The sequence below is a fragment of the Tinamus guttatus genome, unplaced genomic scaffold (assembly GCF_059628265.1).
Source record: "Tinamus guttatus ecotype Peru unplaced genomic scaffold, ASM5962826v1 Tinamus_guttatus_pri_ptg000223l, whole genome shotgun sequence".
NCBI classification, from domain to species: Eukaryota; Metazoa; Chordata; class Aves; order Tinamiformes; family Tinamidae; genus Tinamus; species Tinamus guttatus.
Window position 1 is genome coordinate 2,049,059 of NW_028288757.1, and position 19,638 is coordinate 2,068,696.

Below are 19,638 nucleotides of genomic sequence, written 5' to 3' on the forward strand. Positions count from 1 at the left end.
GTGTTGTATATTATTTGGAATTTAATCCTACAAACGCTTTACGGAAGGTCAGTCGTGGCTCCCCAATCCTCCCTCCCTCCATCCCCTCCCCTGACTTCCCCCTTGTTTTCCATAATAAAACGGTAATTGCAAACGCAATGCAGTAGTCTAAGTGCAAGCCATTTTCACTATTGGAGAATTCAGAAATAAATAAGCTTAATGAAGAGCTAATTATGAAAATGTATCAACTGGAAGCAACTTTTTTTTTTTTCATTTAAAAAAGTATTTACAGTTCTTAGCTTACAAACTATATGCAACCATTTTCATAGCCATGAGATCATAGTTTCAATTACAAGTCCCATCTCCCAAAGTGGAGACGGGTTGAGGGCCCGATCTGGCCGCACGCACGTGCATGTGGCACGTTTCCAAGTGGGAGTTAAGTGTTTCCCACTGACACCAGCTACTTAGAACTGGGTGCCCACCCGGGAAGTACAAAGCCCCTGGGCCCTGGCCTTTGCAGTTGGCTCCGCACCCCTAAATGCCACAAATTTGCAGGGAGTTGCACACGCTCGGCGCCTCGCAACCAGGTTCAGCAAAAGCAGACTTCAACATAATTGAAAAACATTTCTACCCATGATGTAGAAACTATGGAAACAACAAGACTTATTTACAAGACTTGCTGAAATGAAAGGAAAATCCCAAAAACCATATTGACCTCGAACATAGAAGTAAACGTCTTCTAATGAAACAGTACAATCAAATCCAGTTCAGTGAAAACCTGATATCAAAAAAGACCAATTGAAAATAAATTCACTGTGCATCAATCCCTTTGATCCTATTTATGTACATAGTGGAATTCTTCTGCAAAGAAAATTGTACCCAGTACAGAGATCTGGACCTAATACGTAAGTATTTTAACTGCTGTATTATAGGAAATATTCAGATCTGGACTATAAATGGTAAACAGATGTTAACTTCTGATGAAGTTAAGTATTTAGAAGACCAAATTTACAGTTGCGAATGCCATGCATTCAATAAAGATCTCCACTATAGCTGCTAAAATAAAATATCAAGCTCCTTTTTCTCCTTGGACTCCAAGAGTGAAAATGGCTTCCTGATCTGTATTTATTAAAATTTAAGCACCAGGGATTTAAAATAAAAAAGAACAAAAACAAAAAACAAAAAATCCTCCAAACCAAAACAAACAAAAAAACCCTAAACAAACAACCAAAAACCTTACTACATGGCATTATACAAACATAGGCCACTTTGCAAAGGAAACTTTTGCAAAACAACTTTTAAAAGTTAGCACTGTTTTCAGAACACAAGGCACAAAACAAAAGCAGACATCACGCCAGAACAATGAACTTCACATGAAAGCTAATAACTGACCTGTACCATCCTTAAATATCTTACATTGTTAAATAGAGAAATGAAAAAAAAAATACAGCAGCAACATAATTGTAATTTTGACTTTAGAAACAGTGCGTAGACCCCTCCTGAGTTGTTTACTCCAACCATTTCAGAGACAGTAACTTAAAAGTTCTCAATGTTTGTTTCACAGGAAAAAGTTTTCAGTGTCTGAGAAGTTAAACCTTTGTTAGGCTTTCTTGGATTTTTGCTTGGTAAACTTGAAAAGTTAGGAGTTCTGTCCTCATCCAAGAGAAGATGCTTAAGTAAGGTTGTTCTATAATTAAGCCCACTGATGTACCTTACATAAAAACTGACCAGAAAAATCTATAGTCTAAATCTCTTCAACATTTTGTTGGGAAGCCTCTACTTTCATCTTTTTAGAAGGTGGCACTCCTTCAGAGTCCTTAACAGGGGGGGAAAAGAAAAACAATCATGTTATCATTGCACTGAATCACAGATGCTATAAACATCAAACAAGAAGCAAGAGCAAATTCCCTGGTGTGTTATTTACAAAATACAAATAATCCCTGGATATGAGAATGACAAAACAAGTCAATTTACTTCCTGGAATCACTCCTCCAGTTCCATCTTACCTCAACTTCTTTACACTTCTTGTCATCTGCTGACAAAGGGCTAAATTCTAGCAAATACTCCACATGCACCAGCCCGGGGGATGAAGGGTTATGCCTGGGCTGCCCTTAGCTCCACAAGTCCAAGGAATTCATTAGTAATATTAAATTTTAGTATTTCCTCACAAAACTAACACAGCCTAGTACAGGAAAAGTAAACCAGATTGTTCTAGTGTTACTGTTCAAGTTGCACGAAATGCAGGAAGCCAACAAAATGAGCCATAAGAATAGATACATTCATATACATTTAATAGTCTATAATGTCTATTTAATACTCTACCACTGCTTTATTGCCATCACCTTAGGAAATGAGCCGAAATGATCTCCTTACATTTGCCTTTTAAGAAAAACGTTCTCTTCCAAATTCTTTTGCACTCAAAAGTTACCTGAGTGTTTTTAGATGCCTCTGTAATTACATCGTTTTCTCCAGAGGACTGAATTTCTGCTTTCTCTGAACTGTTCATAGAATTTTCCATTGAAGACTGTGAATTCTGTTCGTCGGAGGTATCTGAAATTTCAAGAAACCATGTTAAACAACAAATGAAAGAGCTCAGCAGGAGTTTTTAGGTTGTTCTCTCACTAACAACATCCTCAAAATAAAAAAGTTATACGATAATTCATATAAACAATACTGTAAATTGTAACGGAGCTCAAACTCCAGAGCCAAAACCACGGGTCGCTGCTGCTCGAGCAGAGACCTTGGCCTTCCCGCTCCCAGCTGGACACAATTGCTGGGATGGGTCCCTAGAGGGAGCTCAGCTCACATGTGCCCTGGATCACCTGCTATTCCAGAGCTATTTGCAAATAAAGTTGCAACATAAACTTTGTAAAAGGGATGAAACTTCCTTTGAGCCACAAGGAAGAGGCTGCGACAGAAATCACTGAATTGCGACCGAAAAGGGCCCTAAAATTGTGTGGTTAAGGAAATGGAATCAAATGATCCCAACTCAAATTCAGCCATATATTTAAAATCCACTTTCTTTCTTGCCACTACTTTCAGGTTAGCATTCAGAAATTCGTTTGGTTAACTTAACCATTAAAGGAATATGTCTGGCCCATTCAAGTGCAGAAGTTTTCCAGCTTGCAATGGCTCTTTCCTGCTCCCAGTTCCACCCTACACTATATATATATTTTTAATCCTTTCCTTCTATCCCTCTAAAAACATGACTTACACTGCAGGGCTCACAGTTAAAGCACTCAATCCACTTGAAGAGAGAATAGGGGGATTTAAGCAGTCTCTACTGGTTAAATTTCATTAAAAGTCGAACACAGTATGTTGAGAAAGTTTCGTCCAAAAAGCCTGGTACAGAAAAGCAGTTCTATTTCTTTCTGTATCCACACCAACAACGGTATAAAGACTGGATCTCATTCTTCCTTCTCATCCTAGTTTTGAGGGACCTTCCTGATGCCTCCATACTAATGAAAGATGTGTAAGGTCATTGACCCTGTGCAGCTGAATAACATCACAATTCAAAGGCTTTGAGCAAACATCAATTCTAGAAAATGAGGAATTATGTAACAAATGTAAAAACACAGCACATAGCCATATTAATAAGGCTTTTTTTTTTTTGTCGATACGTCTTCATTTTACAGTAAATAGCTCTGGAACTGATCCAGAGAACCTGGCACGACTCTCCCTGAATCTAAATTTAGTTATGGGAGCATGTATGCTATATAATAATCTTACACAAACAGGTTCAGACAATATTAAACCTAGGAGGAAACCCTTACACACTTCAGCACAATTGAAAAGGTCAGCTGAGGTTTTCTTTTAAGGCTGTGTCTTTCTGATATATTTCAATTTGATAACTAGTTGTCAAATTTCAACCCCAATTAACAATGACCTCATATAACCAAGATAAAAGGTCTAAACTTAAATGCGTTAGTGGATCTGCTAAGCTAAGAATGGAATCAGTAGGACATAATTTAATTGCTTTGCTATGGGAAGAATTCTGCAATCAAATTATTAGAATGGTGTTAAGGACATCTTTATCTGCTATAATAGGATGAAGAAACCTATCTTCTAAATCATATAAATACAGAGTGTGTTCCAATTACCCAAAATACCGCTCAAAGAGCAAGGTTTAGAACAATCTCTTAACCCCCATATATTTTTAATCTGTGAAGAACTGCAGTAAAATATTCTAACTTCTTTAGAAAATTAGGACCTAAGTCAGAACTAGCTTTTGAGTAAGTAACTAAGAAGACTGAACAGAGCAGCTTAAATTTTAGTTTACACAATAAAAATCTCATCTCCATTTTTACTTTCATGCTAGGTAATGAATATTCTCTAATCTCCTAGAATAACACTTCCTAGGATTTGTGTGATTGAATAGTTACAGCAGATTTTAAATGATTTTTTGAAGACTGAGATTATAATAGCAACAAAATCTCTTAAAAAAACACTCTAGAAAGACCTTGAATGTTAATCTGACCTCTCTTGCTCTACGAACGATCACTGGGAAGCAAGAGAGGCTGGACACATTTCAATCAACACCTCAAAATGCTGAAAATTCAAAAGCCGTTTCTTTCACACCATTATTATTCAGTCTTTAAAATGCACAGGTAGATAAAATACATCAAAACCAAGGGATAACTTTTTTGCTCAACTTTGAGGACGGTGTCAGCCCACCTTCTGAACCAGGCTGCTCCTTGGCTTCTGTCTGAGGTTCGTCGGACTTCACCTCAGTGCCATCCGCTTGTGTTGTCAAATTCTGTTCTGGTGCTGGACTTGAATTACTACTGTTTTCTTGTTTTATTGGAGAAGCATCAGCTATTGAGCTCTGGTTGCTGTTGTCATCTGTTAAGAAGAGAATTAATAGCAAGTCACTCTAGTTTTATAAGATCTGAATATAAAGAACATCTTAATTTTTCATATTTTATTTTTCATCTATTATGTCCAGATAACATAGGCCACAGTCTTGGTTGCTGGAGAGCTGAGGAAATCCAGAAGCAATTAGAACATTACTACGTTTAATTTTTTTCTACACCATCACCGCAATGATTTCTGCCCTTTCAGCCTGTACTGTATTGCAGGTGTTTTTAAGACACAACATTATTAGTTAAATTGTATGCTAGGTATGCAAGCTCATCTACCTCACTTTGCAGCTGTGTGCTCATTACATCCAAAGGACTACAGGAACATATAAGCTGGTGATGGGACCTTCTCTTTTCAGAGCAGTCTGAAGTCAGATCAGATTAAGCCTATCATGAAATTTTACAGTATGACTTAAAAATGCTATTGATAAGCTATATATAAAAAAGTATTATATTCACTTCACAGATGGGGGAACAAGACTTAACAAAAAATTTACATCCCACCTAAAAGTGACCCTCTATAATCAGCTCAACTACTGCCATATTCTCAGCCCTACCTGCTACCCAAACATTTAGAATCTAAAAATTTTTTAAAAGCTGAGTTGTGAAAGCTCCTCTGTAATAAATACCATGTTAACACACACAACTCGCACTATTTTATTAGTTGATCTAACAGTGTCTGACTTTGGCAAGAAAAAAAATGCTTCTTGTTGTTGCTGTTTGTTTTTTGGTTGTTTTTTTAACCGGATCATTTTAGCAAGCTGAAGACTTCCCAGCCGGAGGAAGACGCAGCAGAACCCCAGGCTGCGTTCACAGCACTGCCCTGATGTAGCTCCTGCCCTGACTCACCTGAAGTGTCTGAGAACGAGCTCAAATACAGTCCAGCAAGCAAAAAACCAGCACAAACCTCAGTACAAAACCAGCAGCCTCCCCTACCCCCCCAACACCAAGCTCTACAAGTCAGTACTTTACTTAAATAAGTGCATGGTATTCTGGATTGTAGATGTGTGTGTGTATATATATATGTATATGTATTATTTCATATTCAGCTCCAGCAAGAACTTACTTTCACACATAGCTGAACTGAAAATGGCATTTAATAACCATTAAGACATCTACAAAACAGAAATCTAACTGAATTATCTGATATAATTCTCACTTCGGCCCAAACATGGTGCTGTCCATATATCTGATTAATGCAGAATCTGACATGGTTAGCATTTATTTTCACAGTAGTTTGACAGGGTAATTGGGGCTGACCTTCTGCCACTCACCATGCATGTCCATCATCCCTGGAGAGGAGCTGTTTTCTGGAGTGGTAACTTCAGAGCCACATTTTTCATCTTTGCCTTTTTTCTTATTCTTATTTTTCTGAGAAAAAGACATGTATCCAAGCAGATGAGCACCGGAAAGAAAAATATCATGTTTCAATATAAAACTCTTCCCACTCATTACTTTGTAAGCATCTTGCTTCACTTTCAAGTGAGAAATAAGCCCAAGAACCACTGCAGTTATCAAGAACACATCAGTCCCAATGATCACAGGGACATTTTTGCAATTGAATTCTTTGGGAGTGTCAGAAAGCACTAGAATATTTAGCTTTTTATCTAGAAACTCCAGCAATGGTTAGCACTTGAGCATGTTTTGCATCTTCAAACCACTGCACAACCTTTGTAAAACTTTGTAAAGGGCTTTTGGGAGGTGCATGTGGGTAACCACAACCAACCCAAAGAGCTCCCAACGCAAGGCCAAAAGCAGCCCTGCTGCAACATCTAAAGGGAAGAACATCACTGAGCAGAGACCCAGGACACTATTTGTTTTCTGAGCTCACACTTCTGCTCACTGTACAGTACGTACATTAATTCCCAGCTTCAAAGCTTGGTATATTCTCTTTTCCTTATCAGGAAGCTCGTGGAAAGCACCTGGAAATATGCATGAATGCACAGCAGCAAGGAGGAGACAGATCCAGGACTTTTAACACTAAGACCACAGCTATTTACCTCCTTTTCAATGACCAAGACTGCAGAGACCTCCTCCTTCCCTACACCCAACACTGTTTATTCATTAAAACTAAAAGATCAGTGAAGAGAAACCAGACTGGCATAAAACAAAGAGCATAAAAAAAGATTGAAAGAAACCCTGCATGAACAATAGGTCTTAGCACGCTCATGACCAAAACAACAGCACCCGCTCCGAGCACTAACACAAAGGCAGGGGCACCCATCACGTGGGCAACGTCTGCTTTGAGATGCAGCATTTGCAATTAAGAGGTGGCGTAACGGGACTCACGGGAGGATCCCGCCGAGGAGGCCGTGAAAAGCCCGGCCCTAGGAGCAAGGCTCGACCCAACCCCGCGGAGGAGACAACCACCTCCAAAAGGGAAGAAAATAAAACCACAGCCTAAGACTGCAGGAGAAATTCAACAAATGAGATGTAGAAGGATTTCTCCATCTATCTTTAACATACTATTTGGCTTTTTTGTTCTATTTTTGCTTCTTAGAGAAGAAATGGAATAACTCGGATTTTACTCCCATATATGGAACTGAGGTGAAAGCATATGGAGTTCTTTAACATTGCAAAACTAATATTCAAAGGGAATATAATTGCTCTTAGGGAGTAATTGCCCCGCCAAGACCGAAAGGCACAAGAGATACAAAAGAAATGTTGATAGAATGACTGCAAGCAATTTAAACTGAGACTTTAAAAAAAAAAAAAAACACTTAGCTATCAAACCTATGAGGTTCCCTAACAACCTTCCAAAACTATTAGGAGGAAAGAGCTCACCTAGCTAATTCCAGTTTTCTGTTTGTTTTTAAAGGGGTAAAATGACTTAGGGACATGCAGGAGGGAAGAAAAATCTAATCCACATTGTCTGAAAGACAACTTCCTTTTGAAGCAGTGAGCAGTAGAAAAGACAGGATTCTACTAAAAAGCAAGTGTTCTGCATCTTCTCCTGAATATGTAGATTGAATCTGGTATAAAAGGATGCCAAAAAACAAACTACTAAGATAACTCCTACCCAATATTTACTTGTTAAATATATTCAGATTTGTTTTGATGAGGAGTTGGAGAGTCTGAAGATAAACCTTATGACATCAAGTCTGCAGTAGTGGCAGCACAACAGCCTCTGCTTGTGACATGCAGAACGTGACCATAGGATGTTAAAGGCTTTGAAGGAATGTCTTAAATTCACCAAATCTGGGCCCTCAACTTAAAAATGATGCCTCAAATACTGCAGTTAAACTCTGCACACACACCTTTAAACAAACTCTTGCTTCTTAAGAGGAAACCTGACTTTAGGATTGGCAGCAGTCACACTGAAAATTAATCCAAAAACCTCACTAGAAACGTGTTTTCAAACTTCCATGATATCCACCATGCAAGTGTCGCCTGACTGTAGGAAAATAATTTGCAGAAACCCTTGAAATAGCAACCCACAAGCCTAAATATCCTAAAATCACATAAGTAGCACATCCTTTTCCCTCAGTGTATCAAAAAAACAAAATCAAGACCAAATATTTGAGTACGAGACAGAATGCACATTTTCTGAGAAACCAGGAAAGGTTTCCCAATTCACAAGTGACCATTCCACAGACTCCACTGTTCACAAGCAGCTCACCACGAATTCCAGAGTCAAGAAAATGTTTGGCACAACCGAAGGCACAGAAATATACAAATTCTGTTTTAAACAACCCTATTCAAAAATAGGCCCTGAACACTTTGAATAAGGCAAGTCCATGACACCAACTCTTTCAAGTTGGTATTCAAAAACTATTATTTTATAGATTTACTAATAGAGCAATGTTCTTCCAAATAGGGCTTACTTCACATTTCAAATAAAATGAAAACACAGGATAGTCCAAGAAGAGAGTACCAAACTAGTGATATACACCCAACTATACTTTACTGTGGAACCATCGATTAGTATTCTCACCATAACAATATTTCCATTTATAAAATAGGAATAGCATTGATAACTAAAGCTAAAAGCAATGCACAGGTGCTGTGAATTTTGATTTTCAGGTTTGCTGTTCTTCTGCCATGTGACTGTATCATGGGAAATAAACAGTACTTCCCTGATGCACACTATGAATGCAAATATGATGCATACACAAAACATTTACCATGAGAAAATGGGCATTACAATAGAAGCATTTGCTCTACTGCTTCATTTGGACATCTCAATACAGATGATCTCCCAGTTCCACAGGGTTTTCCTGGCCTTACTTCAGTATTTTGTGCCTCTGAGCAAAATACCAGCGGTGCTTCTAGATGCACTGATACAGGAATGCATTCTCTGAACAGTTTCATAGCAACTACTTTCCTCTAACGCATCACGGAGGAAAAAAAGAAATTGTTTATATATATATATGTGTGTGTATATGTGTATATATTATTTATACAAATATATACACACTTATTTCCATTATTATATTGGGAAAAGGTTTCAAAGTCAACTGCAAATAAAGTACAAAAATTCTCTGTTTCAAGCCCAGTGTTTAGTAGTTCTCTAAGAATCGATCCAACTTGACTCAGGGAAGGCTGCCTGAACCATCAACACCACTTTCTGAACATGAGCATTTCCCCTAGAGCTCTGACATTCAAATGTTGGCAAGACTGATACCAGTCTTAACTTAAAGGCTAAACAGTTTTTTCTTTCAGTCTTCCCTAAAAACGAGTCCCTAAAACTGCATCTTGAAAACGGAGGACATTGCAGGATACTTACATCGTCGACTTTAGGCTCTGTTACTGGTACCCATTTGTAAATCCTTAGGGATGTGTCGCCAACTGTCACCCACTTCTTCTCCCTGTAGAATTATAATGCAAAAGAAGTTAAAGTTAAACTTCATATTCAAAACAAAGTGATCTACTATTGTAAGTTGTCAGAGATTTAAATAGGCTGTTAGGTAGGATGAGCTCCTTTGGTGCTGTATCGTACAAATTGGTCTTTGCATTTCAAGAATTTGTTAGAGCACTGCTAACTTCCAGAAATCTGAGGGCTGTTACTTGTCTAGGTAACTGCAGTAGCAGTGATGAGATCTGGATTTGAGGCACAGTTAAGAAGAACAGCTATTCAAAATGCAGATTTAGTGCTTACAGTTTTCACTCATCTTTCTAGAGAGAAGAATAGTTTTTAGACAGACCGGTGTTTTTTGGTTGTCATGAAGCTGTTTAATGGTATTAAGGAATCTAAATGCATTTTGACCATCTGAGGTGTACTTTTAGGTAGAAATCTGCTGTTAGCAACTTAACATTCACTCAACGGTCCTGTCAGGCAGTTCTGAAATTTTAGCCTTGGAACCAAGAGCCTTATCTGCCCTACGAGGAGAGGCTGAGGGAGCTGGGCCTGTTCAGCCTGGAGAAGAGAAGGCTGAGAGGGGATCTAATCAATGTATATAAATACCTCAAGGGAGGGAGTACAGAGGATGGTGCTGGTCTCTTTTCAGTGATGGCCACTGATAGAACTAGAGGAAATGGCCACAAACTGAAGCACCAAAAGTTCCACAGGAACTTAAGGAAAAAATTCTTAACAGTGAGGGTGACAGAGCACTGGAACAGGCTGCCCAGAGAGGTTGTGGAGTCTCCTTCTCTGGAGATCTTCAAACCCGCTTGGACGCAGTCCTGTGCCACGTGCTCTAGGTGACCCTGCGTGTGCAGGGGGTTGGACTAGATGATCTCTAGAGGTCCCTTCCAACCCTAAGCATTCTATGATTCTATGATTATTGGTAGATGCAGAACTCGGACCCAGGAGAGCCTGGCTCCCTCGGACAGGGCCGGCAGGACCACAGGAGAGGGAAGCAGGCAACCTGCAGCACTCTGTGCAGCCCCTGCCAGCCCCAAAGCGAGCCGGGACACGGCCAGGCCGGGACGGAGACGTGGCCGGAGGGCGGCACCGCATTACGGGGCGCGCAGACACAGAGTGCGCACACGGACCAGGCGCCGAGCGAGGGGGCGGATTCCTCGAGCTCTTTACGGCAGAACGTTAAAGCAAGGTCCGTAACGCCAGGGAAATTGCATCCCGGTTCTGTGAGCAGTTTTCAGGGCACAGATCACCACTGCTGGTTCCTGGGTTTGCAATACAGCTCTGCAAATGGATCAGTTAGAAGTTAACAACACAGACCAATGCCGTTAACTCTTCAGGAACATCTGAAATTAATTTGGAATGAGGTCTCAAAATAAGCATTTTTTTACTTCTTTAGAAAAAAAAAAAAAGGCAAAAAAAAAATTTAAACACTAGATTTGCATTCTAGTTACCGGTTTTTTTTTAAATGTTCTTTGCAGGATGGCAGAAGCTGGATCTGACTCCAAATACATAAGTGATATCTCCGTTTTTAGAAAGAGTTTCCGGAATCAAAAGCAGATACGTTGTATGAATATCACAAACGCCCTCCTGACCATTTGTTTTTGCTACTAAAGCCAATCTTACTGGTTTTCCCTTTAAAGGAGACACTTTCCTGTTAATAAAATAAATAAATAAAAGAACACTGCAGTTTTGGATCTGCCCACAAGGACATTTTAATTATAGAATTGTTTCAGATTCATTTCTTTCCCACTGCACTTCCTGGAGTGCAGTTTTTTTAAGTGTGTTTAGATTCATCCATTTAGGCACAGTAGATGGCTAAAGTATGTCCAAAAAACCCTATTTTATGCTACTTTGGAGCTCTATTGCTAGACATGATAAAAATGACAGTGGAAATGAGGGCATGTAAATAATGAAAGCAGACTTAATTGTGAAGAGATGATCATGTTTGTTTGTTTTTCTTTTACAGATACAAGACAAACTGAACTTGTTTCTAGTTAGGAAAAACCTTTGAAATCATGGAAATAAAACCTGCCGGCGGGATTTTGTTTTGGGTGGGGGAGGAGGTGAATAAATGCTTAAAAATCAAGATTTCAGCCTTTTCCTACAGCAAAATATTACTTAGAGATGCTGCACTGGAAAACCAAAAGTTCAAGATACCTGTTAGCATCTCAAAGCAGCCTCACACAGCATCTTCACTGGACAGACTGTAGAACACAGGAGGAAACCTATATTAGTAACTTTTTCTTTCTAGCGTTAAAGTTAGCCCTGACATTTTAATTTTTGAGCTTCTTAAATACCCCTTTAGATTTTGATAACCTTCAGCTGTAGGATTTCTTTTTTCCTCTTGATTTCAATACACAGTATTTCAGACAACACTGGGAATTAAGATATTTTTGATGGAATTACACCAACATCCCAGTCCTGCAAGCACTTACGGTTAAAAGGAAAACCCAACACTGAACTGCTATTATTCAGATATTTTTACATGTGTAAGCATTTACAGTATTGAAACTTTAAGACTATATATTAGTAGGAAAACAAAAGACAAACTCCTCTAAAACTCTTAATATCACTGGCAGCATAAATACAAATTTGTTAACAAAGAAATGTAATGGGGTTTCAGACATCTAAGATTAACAGGGTAAAATAACTTCAGAGATTAAGAGGTTTATTGCAAACATAGCTTAAAATATTATCTGCAGTGTTTATTGCCACAAAAATAATAGTAATAAAAAACACAGTTCTACTCTGAACCTTCCTTTTTTTTTTTCCCCTCTTCTGTGCAAAGTCCCAACCCCAACCTCCTGTTCAGGGAACATCCCCTTTTACTTGGTTAGAATTAACAATTTATTCATGCTTGCTAAATGCTGTACGAACTAAAACACTCTAGTTGACCAAACGCCAGAGCGAGGAGGAGGAACCCGAGCCCTGGTGCCTGATCCGTTGCGAATCCAAGTCGGCCTCTCCACGCGCTTTCCCTTCCTGTCTCCAAAAGGGACCTGCTGCTGAATCCGCTCATCCCGAGGACACCGACACCAGCCTCCCGCTCCGGGTAAGTCTATTCCAGCTTGGCTGCAATCACTAGGCAACACTTCCCGACTACCCCGTCACACTGCACAGGGTGATCTCTGTCCTGACTGCAGCGAAGGGGCAGAGCACCACTATCAACCTAAGTTATTCGCATGAGCATTTGCTAATTACTAAAATCAATTGCCCGCAATTGCCTGATAAACTCCACGGCTTTCCCCGGCAAAAAGCACATTTTCCTGGTTTTAAATCTGTTCTTCCATAAATGACCCAAACATAATAAAAGGAAAATGTCAAAACATAATATATATACGGTATTTCTCAGCATGGAAGATTAAAACCAAGAAAATGAAATTATCTTAAGTAGCTTAATTGTAATAAATTCAAAAATTAGTCAATGCAATAGGAAAAAAAAAACAACTTACATTTATCTTAAAACTGTGTTAAAGGACTCTTATATTTTGAACAATACTATTTTAAGGACAGTCAAGTATATGCGCAATAACTATTAACATCAACACCATCAACACTTTTTTTTTTTACCCTTATGCCCAAGGCATACTATTACCCTAGAACTTACATAATTATACATCCAAATCTCCCTTTTAAATAACCCAAGAGTCTTAAATATATTTATATTCTGAACAACCCTAAAGCTCCAAAGATGAGCATCAAATTTCATGTACAAAAGTAATATACGGTGAGCAAACACAACAGTGTATATTACACTTATACATAAAGTGTCAAGGCAGCTTTTGCAGCAGCAGCGAGTGCTAGGAACATTTGATGGCAGGGAAACAGAAAGCCTTTACTGCCAATATATTATGATGGAGGAAAAGGCCTTGGCGTTTCCCCCGACGGCGTTGCACGTTCCCCCGTGTTCTGCTGATGCTCACCAAGCGGTGCCATAATGCTGAATTTATCACATCACACTCACTTGCACTGCAACTGAGTTTGGTGAAAACCACAGAATTACGACCTCCGTGTTGGATGAAGCAAAGGAGAAAGGGAAATGGGAAAGAAAAGGCCATTATTATACACGCAAAGTGCCGTCGGGTGCAGAAAATAGGGTTTTTTCCTGCTTGGCTGGCTTTGCTGAGCACGCCTGGTGCTAGCTGGATGTTCGTCTAGCAACTAACACGAAGCAGCCCCACATGTACATGGTGCCTCTGGACCATGCTACAAATAGGATGAAGTAGAACATAGCATTAAAACAAATGGAAAATACCAGTGGTTAAGAACACCCCTCTCTCGCAGCTTCTTTAAGTATGCTGCATTACAAGCGTCCCCTTTTAACTTACATATGGCAACACGTTTTTAAGCAAGTTCTGCTAGGTTCTGCACTGCAACAAGCACCTTTTCTTGCAAGAAGAAACATGGCTCTACATATAATTAAAACTCCTCCTTTCCATCCAGCCGACTTGCACCGAAGTCAGAAAGAAATAATTATGAACCAGAAAAACTCCCTCGCAATTCAACCATGATAACTGTGTGCAGGTAACTGCAATATTTCTAAGTAGCTCCTCAACATACACGAGGATTTTTTTGTGTCAGCCACCACTACGTGAAGCACAGCCTGAGCGGGACCAAGTACAGCCAACGTCTCAATGGTCACAGCCTGACTCAACTGGACTCATCTGGTAGCATCAGACAGTCGGTCTTTTCTAAAGACATCACACTAGGAAGTTCTGGGTCTTCACTGCTTTTCAGATTGAAAATCTATCGCAAGAAGGAAGCAGTGAAACCTGCAGAAGCTCAATCTGGAGCATTACATACCATACAAAAATATTCTATGAAGTCTGCAAGGAGACAATGAACAGAAAAGCCACAGTCTCACAGCCTAGAAACTCTGCTCCCTAGCTGGCCACAAGCAGAGGGCCCAGCCAGGGTTATCTGGGAAGGTAACATGATCTCGCTGCCTACAAGTCATTTTCACACAACATACTTTGTTTTAAACTACATCCCAGTCAAGTTGGCTTGGCAGCCAATTCTCTTCCATAATAAATATTTAGCACTTTCTGTAGCTACTTCCATCAGTTCTCCAAGTTCACCTCTTCTTTATGGAGTGTTAGCACTATGCCTAGATTCCTGCTTTGATGAACAGAGAGAAAAAGGTAACGCGACTTACGCAAAGACTCTGCGATTCCGTGACAAGAAAGAGGATTTCCTCGTTCCTGGTGCGTTCCCTACGTCAGGGCACTGATCCCAGCCAGCCCCACCACGTCCTGCTGTCTGCACGGATGTCCAAAGGTTCAGAGGCCCTGGGTACCCAGGCAAATTATTTCACTGCCCAACACATCCAGCTGCTGACACTGCATGATGCCCACTACTATGTTTTTGCCCCACAAAACTCTGCATTTTCTACCATTTAATAAACCTATTAAAAAGAAAAAAAAAAAGAGCATTTCTATTATTTGGTAATGCTGGTGGAGAACAGAGTGGCTGTTGCCCCTTTTCTCTCAAGGGCCTTTTAGAATCCACAGGCACTTGTCGACCTTTAAACCAAAAACAAACAACTCCATACTATTTATAATTCATTGAGTTAAATTTAACTCAGATGATTTTTTAATAGACTGGAAGAAATGTGACAACTATTGTTAAAATAAGTAGGTCTACACTCTCGGCCGTGGAAAGACAGCATTTTGCCACGGAAACCCCACACAACCACATATTCTGTAGGACAGGAGCTAGATTTTTCTAAACTAGACGCTCATTCATGAGAGGGATTTAAACAAAGGAGATTAGTTTTAATCTTGGCATTAATGCAACTGTAACAACTTCACCGTTTACTACGAGCTAAACTCCAGTAATATCCATAGCGCCAGGCACGATACAAACGCACTTAAGGGATGGGTACCGGCATCAAAGGACGGAGTCGCGTTTTCTGCAGGACAAGCTCCGTGCTGATGGAAACAAGCGCAGGGACGTGGCAGGGCAGCGCTCAGCAGCGCTCCCAGCACCTTCGCGTGCGGAGGGAGCGCTGGCGGCTCCGCAAGTCTGCGGAACGGGACGGGAACGCGGCGCTCGGCGCGTGGAATCCCCCCAAAATCCCCTTCTGAGAATCCTCTGAGCATTGCACACAAGGTACTTTAATCCTCAGTGGCTGCATTTCCACAGAAAAGCTGTGGATGGCAACAAATTGCTCCTATTATGCAAATGAAACTGCACACTGAAAATTGCCTATGTGGCTCTTGGTAAGAGGTAGGAATTGCTAGTGTGTAAAGTTCAAGTCTTTTCAAAACATTTGAGCCACAAAACACAGAATCTCTCCTGCTAATTTTCTAGGGCGCTGGGCTGCAAGCGAGCACATGGGGGTGAAAAAAACAATGAGATTTACCAGTAAATCATGAGTCCTTTAAAAATAGGAAAAAATACGATTTGTGTGAGCGTGTGAGATGCACACACACAAAGCCACGTGAACACTTCTGACAGGCATCAGGAGAAACTCTGCCCGAGTCTGAACAGCAACTTTTTCAAACAGGCTCTCTCAGGAGGGGCAAACTGCACAAGATCTATTTATACCCCAAGATTTCTGTTTTATAGGGGAAGCCATAGCAACTGACATGATGGCAGAAAGCTCTTGCCAAGAACAAAAAAAAAATTAGGCATTTTGTTGAATGGCCAAGCTCCTGCCTTCTCCAAAATCCACAACTAGGATCCAAAGGAAACGTGCTGCACTCATGAATGAAATATCCGCAAATAAAACAGTCCCACACACCCAGAAACGTCACCCTTGGATAACAAGCACTGTCCCAAGCTATCGCATGGCTTTGGCCCTCTGCAGCTGGCCCAAAAGCCAGCAAAGAGCACTTAAAAACACCGGCAAAGAGGATAGTTCCTGAAGCCAGCAGAGCTGTAATCCTTGGGCTGCTCCGCTCCCTACACAATGAAGGGATTCTCCAAAATCCCCATCTCGTGCCCGGCATTATCGGACACGCATTCCCATTCTTTGTCCAGCTCAAGCCAACGGGCCCGTTCACAGGCTCGAGGCCGTTTAAAGCACCGCAATCCATTCCGCCGGGATCACGCACACATTTAAATTCTGCATTTCTCCCCTTTTAACGAAATTGAAGCATTTAGCTGCGGATTACAAGAAAAGAGCCCCCCCCTTCATTTTACCAGATCCAAACCAGCCCAGCTATGCCCATTAACACGAACCCGGGAGATTTTCTGCGGATTTCACACGTTTAAAGGAGGATTTTGAGACACGTGCACAAAGGCTACGGAGCAGCCAACTTGCTGGGGGGAAGGTCCCTTCCCGAGCCGCAGCGGCACCGCTCGTCCCGTCCAAACCCGCCGCACGCAGCGGGCGCCTCAGCGCACGGCTGTATTGTCTAAGCCTCACGTTGGCTTGATTTTTATTTCTTTTTTGGAAAAAAGAAGCAAAGAAAGATAAAAGCTTATGAATTAAAAAAGCACTTTTAAGGCCTAGCAAAAGGGCAGGGTTTCTCAAGGGGTGCACACTTCGCTTATGGGATTTAGGGCAAATCCGAGCGGCTCTTTCACCCCTTCCAGCTCCGGCCCTGCTCGGGACTCGCTCCTGCAAGAGCCATAGGGGCCTGGGGGCGAATCCCGGGAGGGAATTTGAGCTCTTTGAGCTGCCCAGGGACATTTTTAAGCGATTTTTTCCCCCTCTCTTCTCCCCCGAGCGGCTCCAGCGAGCGGCAGCCGCCGCGCGCGGGCCGCGGCCGAGCGGAGCGAGGGCGGCGCGCGGAGCCGCCGCGGCGCCCGGCGAGCGGGAGCCGGGCCCGGCCGCGGGGCTGCGGCCCGGGGGGGCGGCTCGGCCGCACAATGGAGCCGCCTCGGGCCCTCGCCCGCCGCCGCCGCCGCCTTCATGTGACTCGCCGGAGCGAAATGGCTGCCGGGCGCCGGCGGCTCCCCCGCCCCCCGCGGCCTCCCGGGGACCGCGGCCCCGCGCGCGGGGTCCCGGCGCGGCGCGGCCCGCTCACCATTTGCGCACTTTCTCGATGGCCGCCATCACCCGCTTGATATCATCCTTCGCCCGGCTCCGGGTCTCGGCCCGCACCGACCGGCCCGACATGCTGCTGGGAGGGGAGAGGGAGGGGGGGAAGGAGGGAGGGAAGGGGGCGGCCGCGGGGCGCGCGGCGCTCGGCTCGGCCCGGCGCGGCTCGGCGCGGCTCGCGGCGTCTCTCCGTCCGTCCCTCCGGGTGTCCCTGCGCCCGCCCGCGCGCACAAAGCTCCCTGCGCGCCGCTCCGCTCCGCGCCGCGCGGCTCCGCCCGCCCGCCGGGGCCCGCGCACTGCGCACGCGCCCCGCGCCGCCGGCAGCCCGCGCGCGCGGCGGGGCCGGGGAGGGCGGGAAGGAGGGGGGCGAGGGCGCGCGCGCGCGCGGGAGAGGCGCCGCGGGGGCAGCGCGCGCCGGACGCCGGGGCCCTTTGTTGGCGCGGGGGCTGGGGTGGGGGGGAGGCCCGGACGCCTGGGCCCTTTGTTGGTGATGAGGCGCGCGGTGCCCGTGGGAGAGCGAAGGGGGCGGGGGCGTCGCCTCAGCGTCCCCTCAGGCGCCGCAACGTGACGGGGAGCCGCGCGTCGCCCCGTCCCGCCCGTGTCCGCAGGACCGAGATGGGACCTGGAGGTGGCCGCAGAGCAGCCCCCGCGGGAACGCGGGCCACAGCGGGGACCAAGCCCGAGGGTCCCCAGCCCCGCTGTCCGGTGTCCGAGCGGCAGCCGCGTCCAGCGGTGGTGGCACCGTCCAGCGCCGTGTCGGGCAGCGCTGCCTTTTGAACAACAGCTCTGCTTTGTGAGACAGCATTTTTAACCAATGCACAACATCCTCTTTTATTTTTTAACGTGTCTGTGGGGCTTCTCAGCTGCCTAAAATGCTTCCAATAACTTCTATGGAATCGGGGTGATTCCAGTTAGATGAGGACCGAGTCCAGCACAGGTAACATGGAAGCACTCGCCTGTGTAAGTAATTGAGCAGAGGGCACAAAAAGTCCCGCTCTGATCTCCAGCATCAAGTAGCTCCCGTGCCCCTGCCCTGGACCCCTTTTGTAACCTGCATCTGGCTGCACATCCTGCTGCTTGCGCTAATTGAACAGCCGCCGACACTTGCACGGTGCGTAGCAGCCACCTCTGTTTAACAACATTGCCACCGAAAGGAACGCTTCTTAAGGGCCTACATTATTATTCAAATTGATGCTGAGGATGATGTAAAGAAGGAAGCGTGTTCAACAGCTCTTCACGGATCTTTCTACAGCAACTTGTACCAGCTTCATTATGCTGTTTATACAAACACTGTAAAATGCTGTCCCATTGGTATTACACTACTAATTGGAGCTACTACTTTCAGAAAGAAAAACACAAGTTGTAAAGACCAAAATGGAAGCCTGTTTTTAATTTGGAATGCAGCGTTCCCTGCTTTGCTGAGGGCTGGTGGATTTATTTGTGTAATTACAAATCCAGGCTGATGCAGGCAAGCGTTCTGTATATTACATTGGTCTATGCATAGAATCAATACAATACTTCTACCTTGCTCTTTTACTGTCGGGTTTTACAAATAAGTAACTGCCTTAGCATAATGAAAATAGACTGCATCAGAGTAGCTTCATCTGGCATAAACACAACCTGAAAGGAGCTCTAGGAAGATGCTAGGAAAGAACAGGAGCGATCGGTGCAGGAATATGAGGCACCACCTGCCCTTTCGTTCTGTGCAGCTGCCCCTGTGTTTCTGGACGTGCTCATGGCTCTGTGGCCTACAAGATCTATGTTAACGGCAGAGTCTTCATGCTTTTCTCCCAGAATATCATTTCAGGACAGCATCAGTTCATTTAAACTGCTGTTTATTAACTACCCTAGGTAAGAAGGTATTAGAGGCATTAGCCGTGCTGGAACAGCAGGAATACTTCCACTGACCATCTCCAAAATCCCGATTTTCCACCATGGCAAAACAGATGGTGAAATAGGAGGACCATGTTTGGTTTGGGAAATAGATTTGATCCAACCGCTGTGTG

General features: G+C 43.2%; 1 protein-coding gene across 1 annotated transcript; it reads right to left on the minus strand.

Moving 5' to 3' along the window:
• Window positions 1-702: 702 nt before the first annotated feature.
• BCL7A (BAF chromatin remodeling complex subunit BCL7A) lies at window positions 703-17,790 on the minus strand. The gene is made up of 6 exons (XM_088525129.1): window positions 17,619-17,790; window positions 9,565-9,646; window positions 6,113-6,209; window positions 4,654-4,821; window positions 2,408-2,529; window positions 703-1,795 (listed from the first exon to the last, which is right to left on the minus strand). Exons 1-6 carry the CDS (start codon window positions 17,708-17,710, stop codon window positions 1,724-1,726), a joined length of 633 nt encoding a protein of 210 aa, XP_088381255.1. The 5' UTR covers window positions 17,711-17,790; the 3' UTR covers window positions 703-1,723.
• Window positions 17,791-19,638: the final 1,848 nt, after the last annotated feature.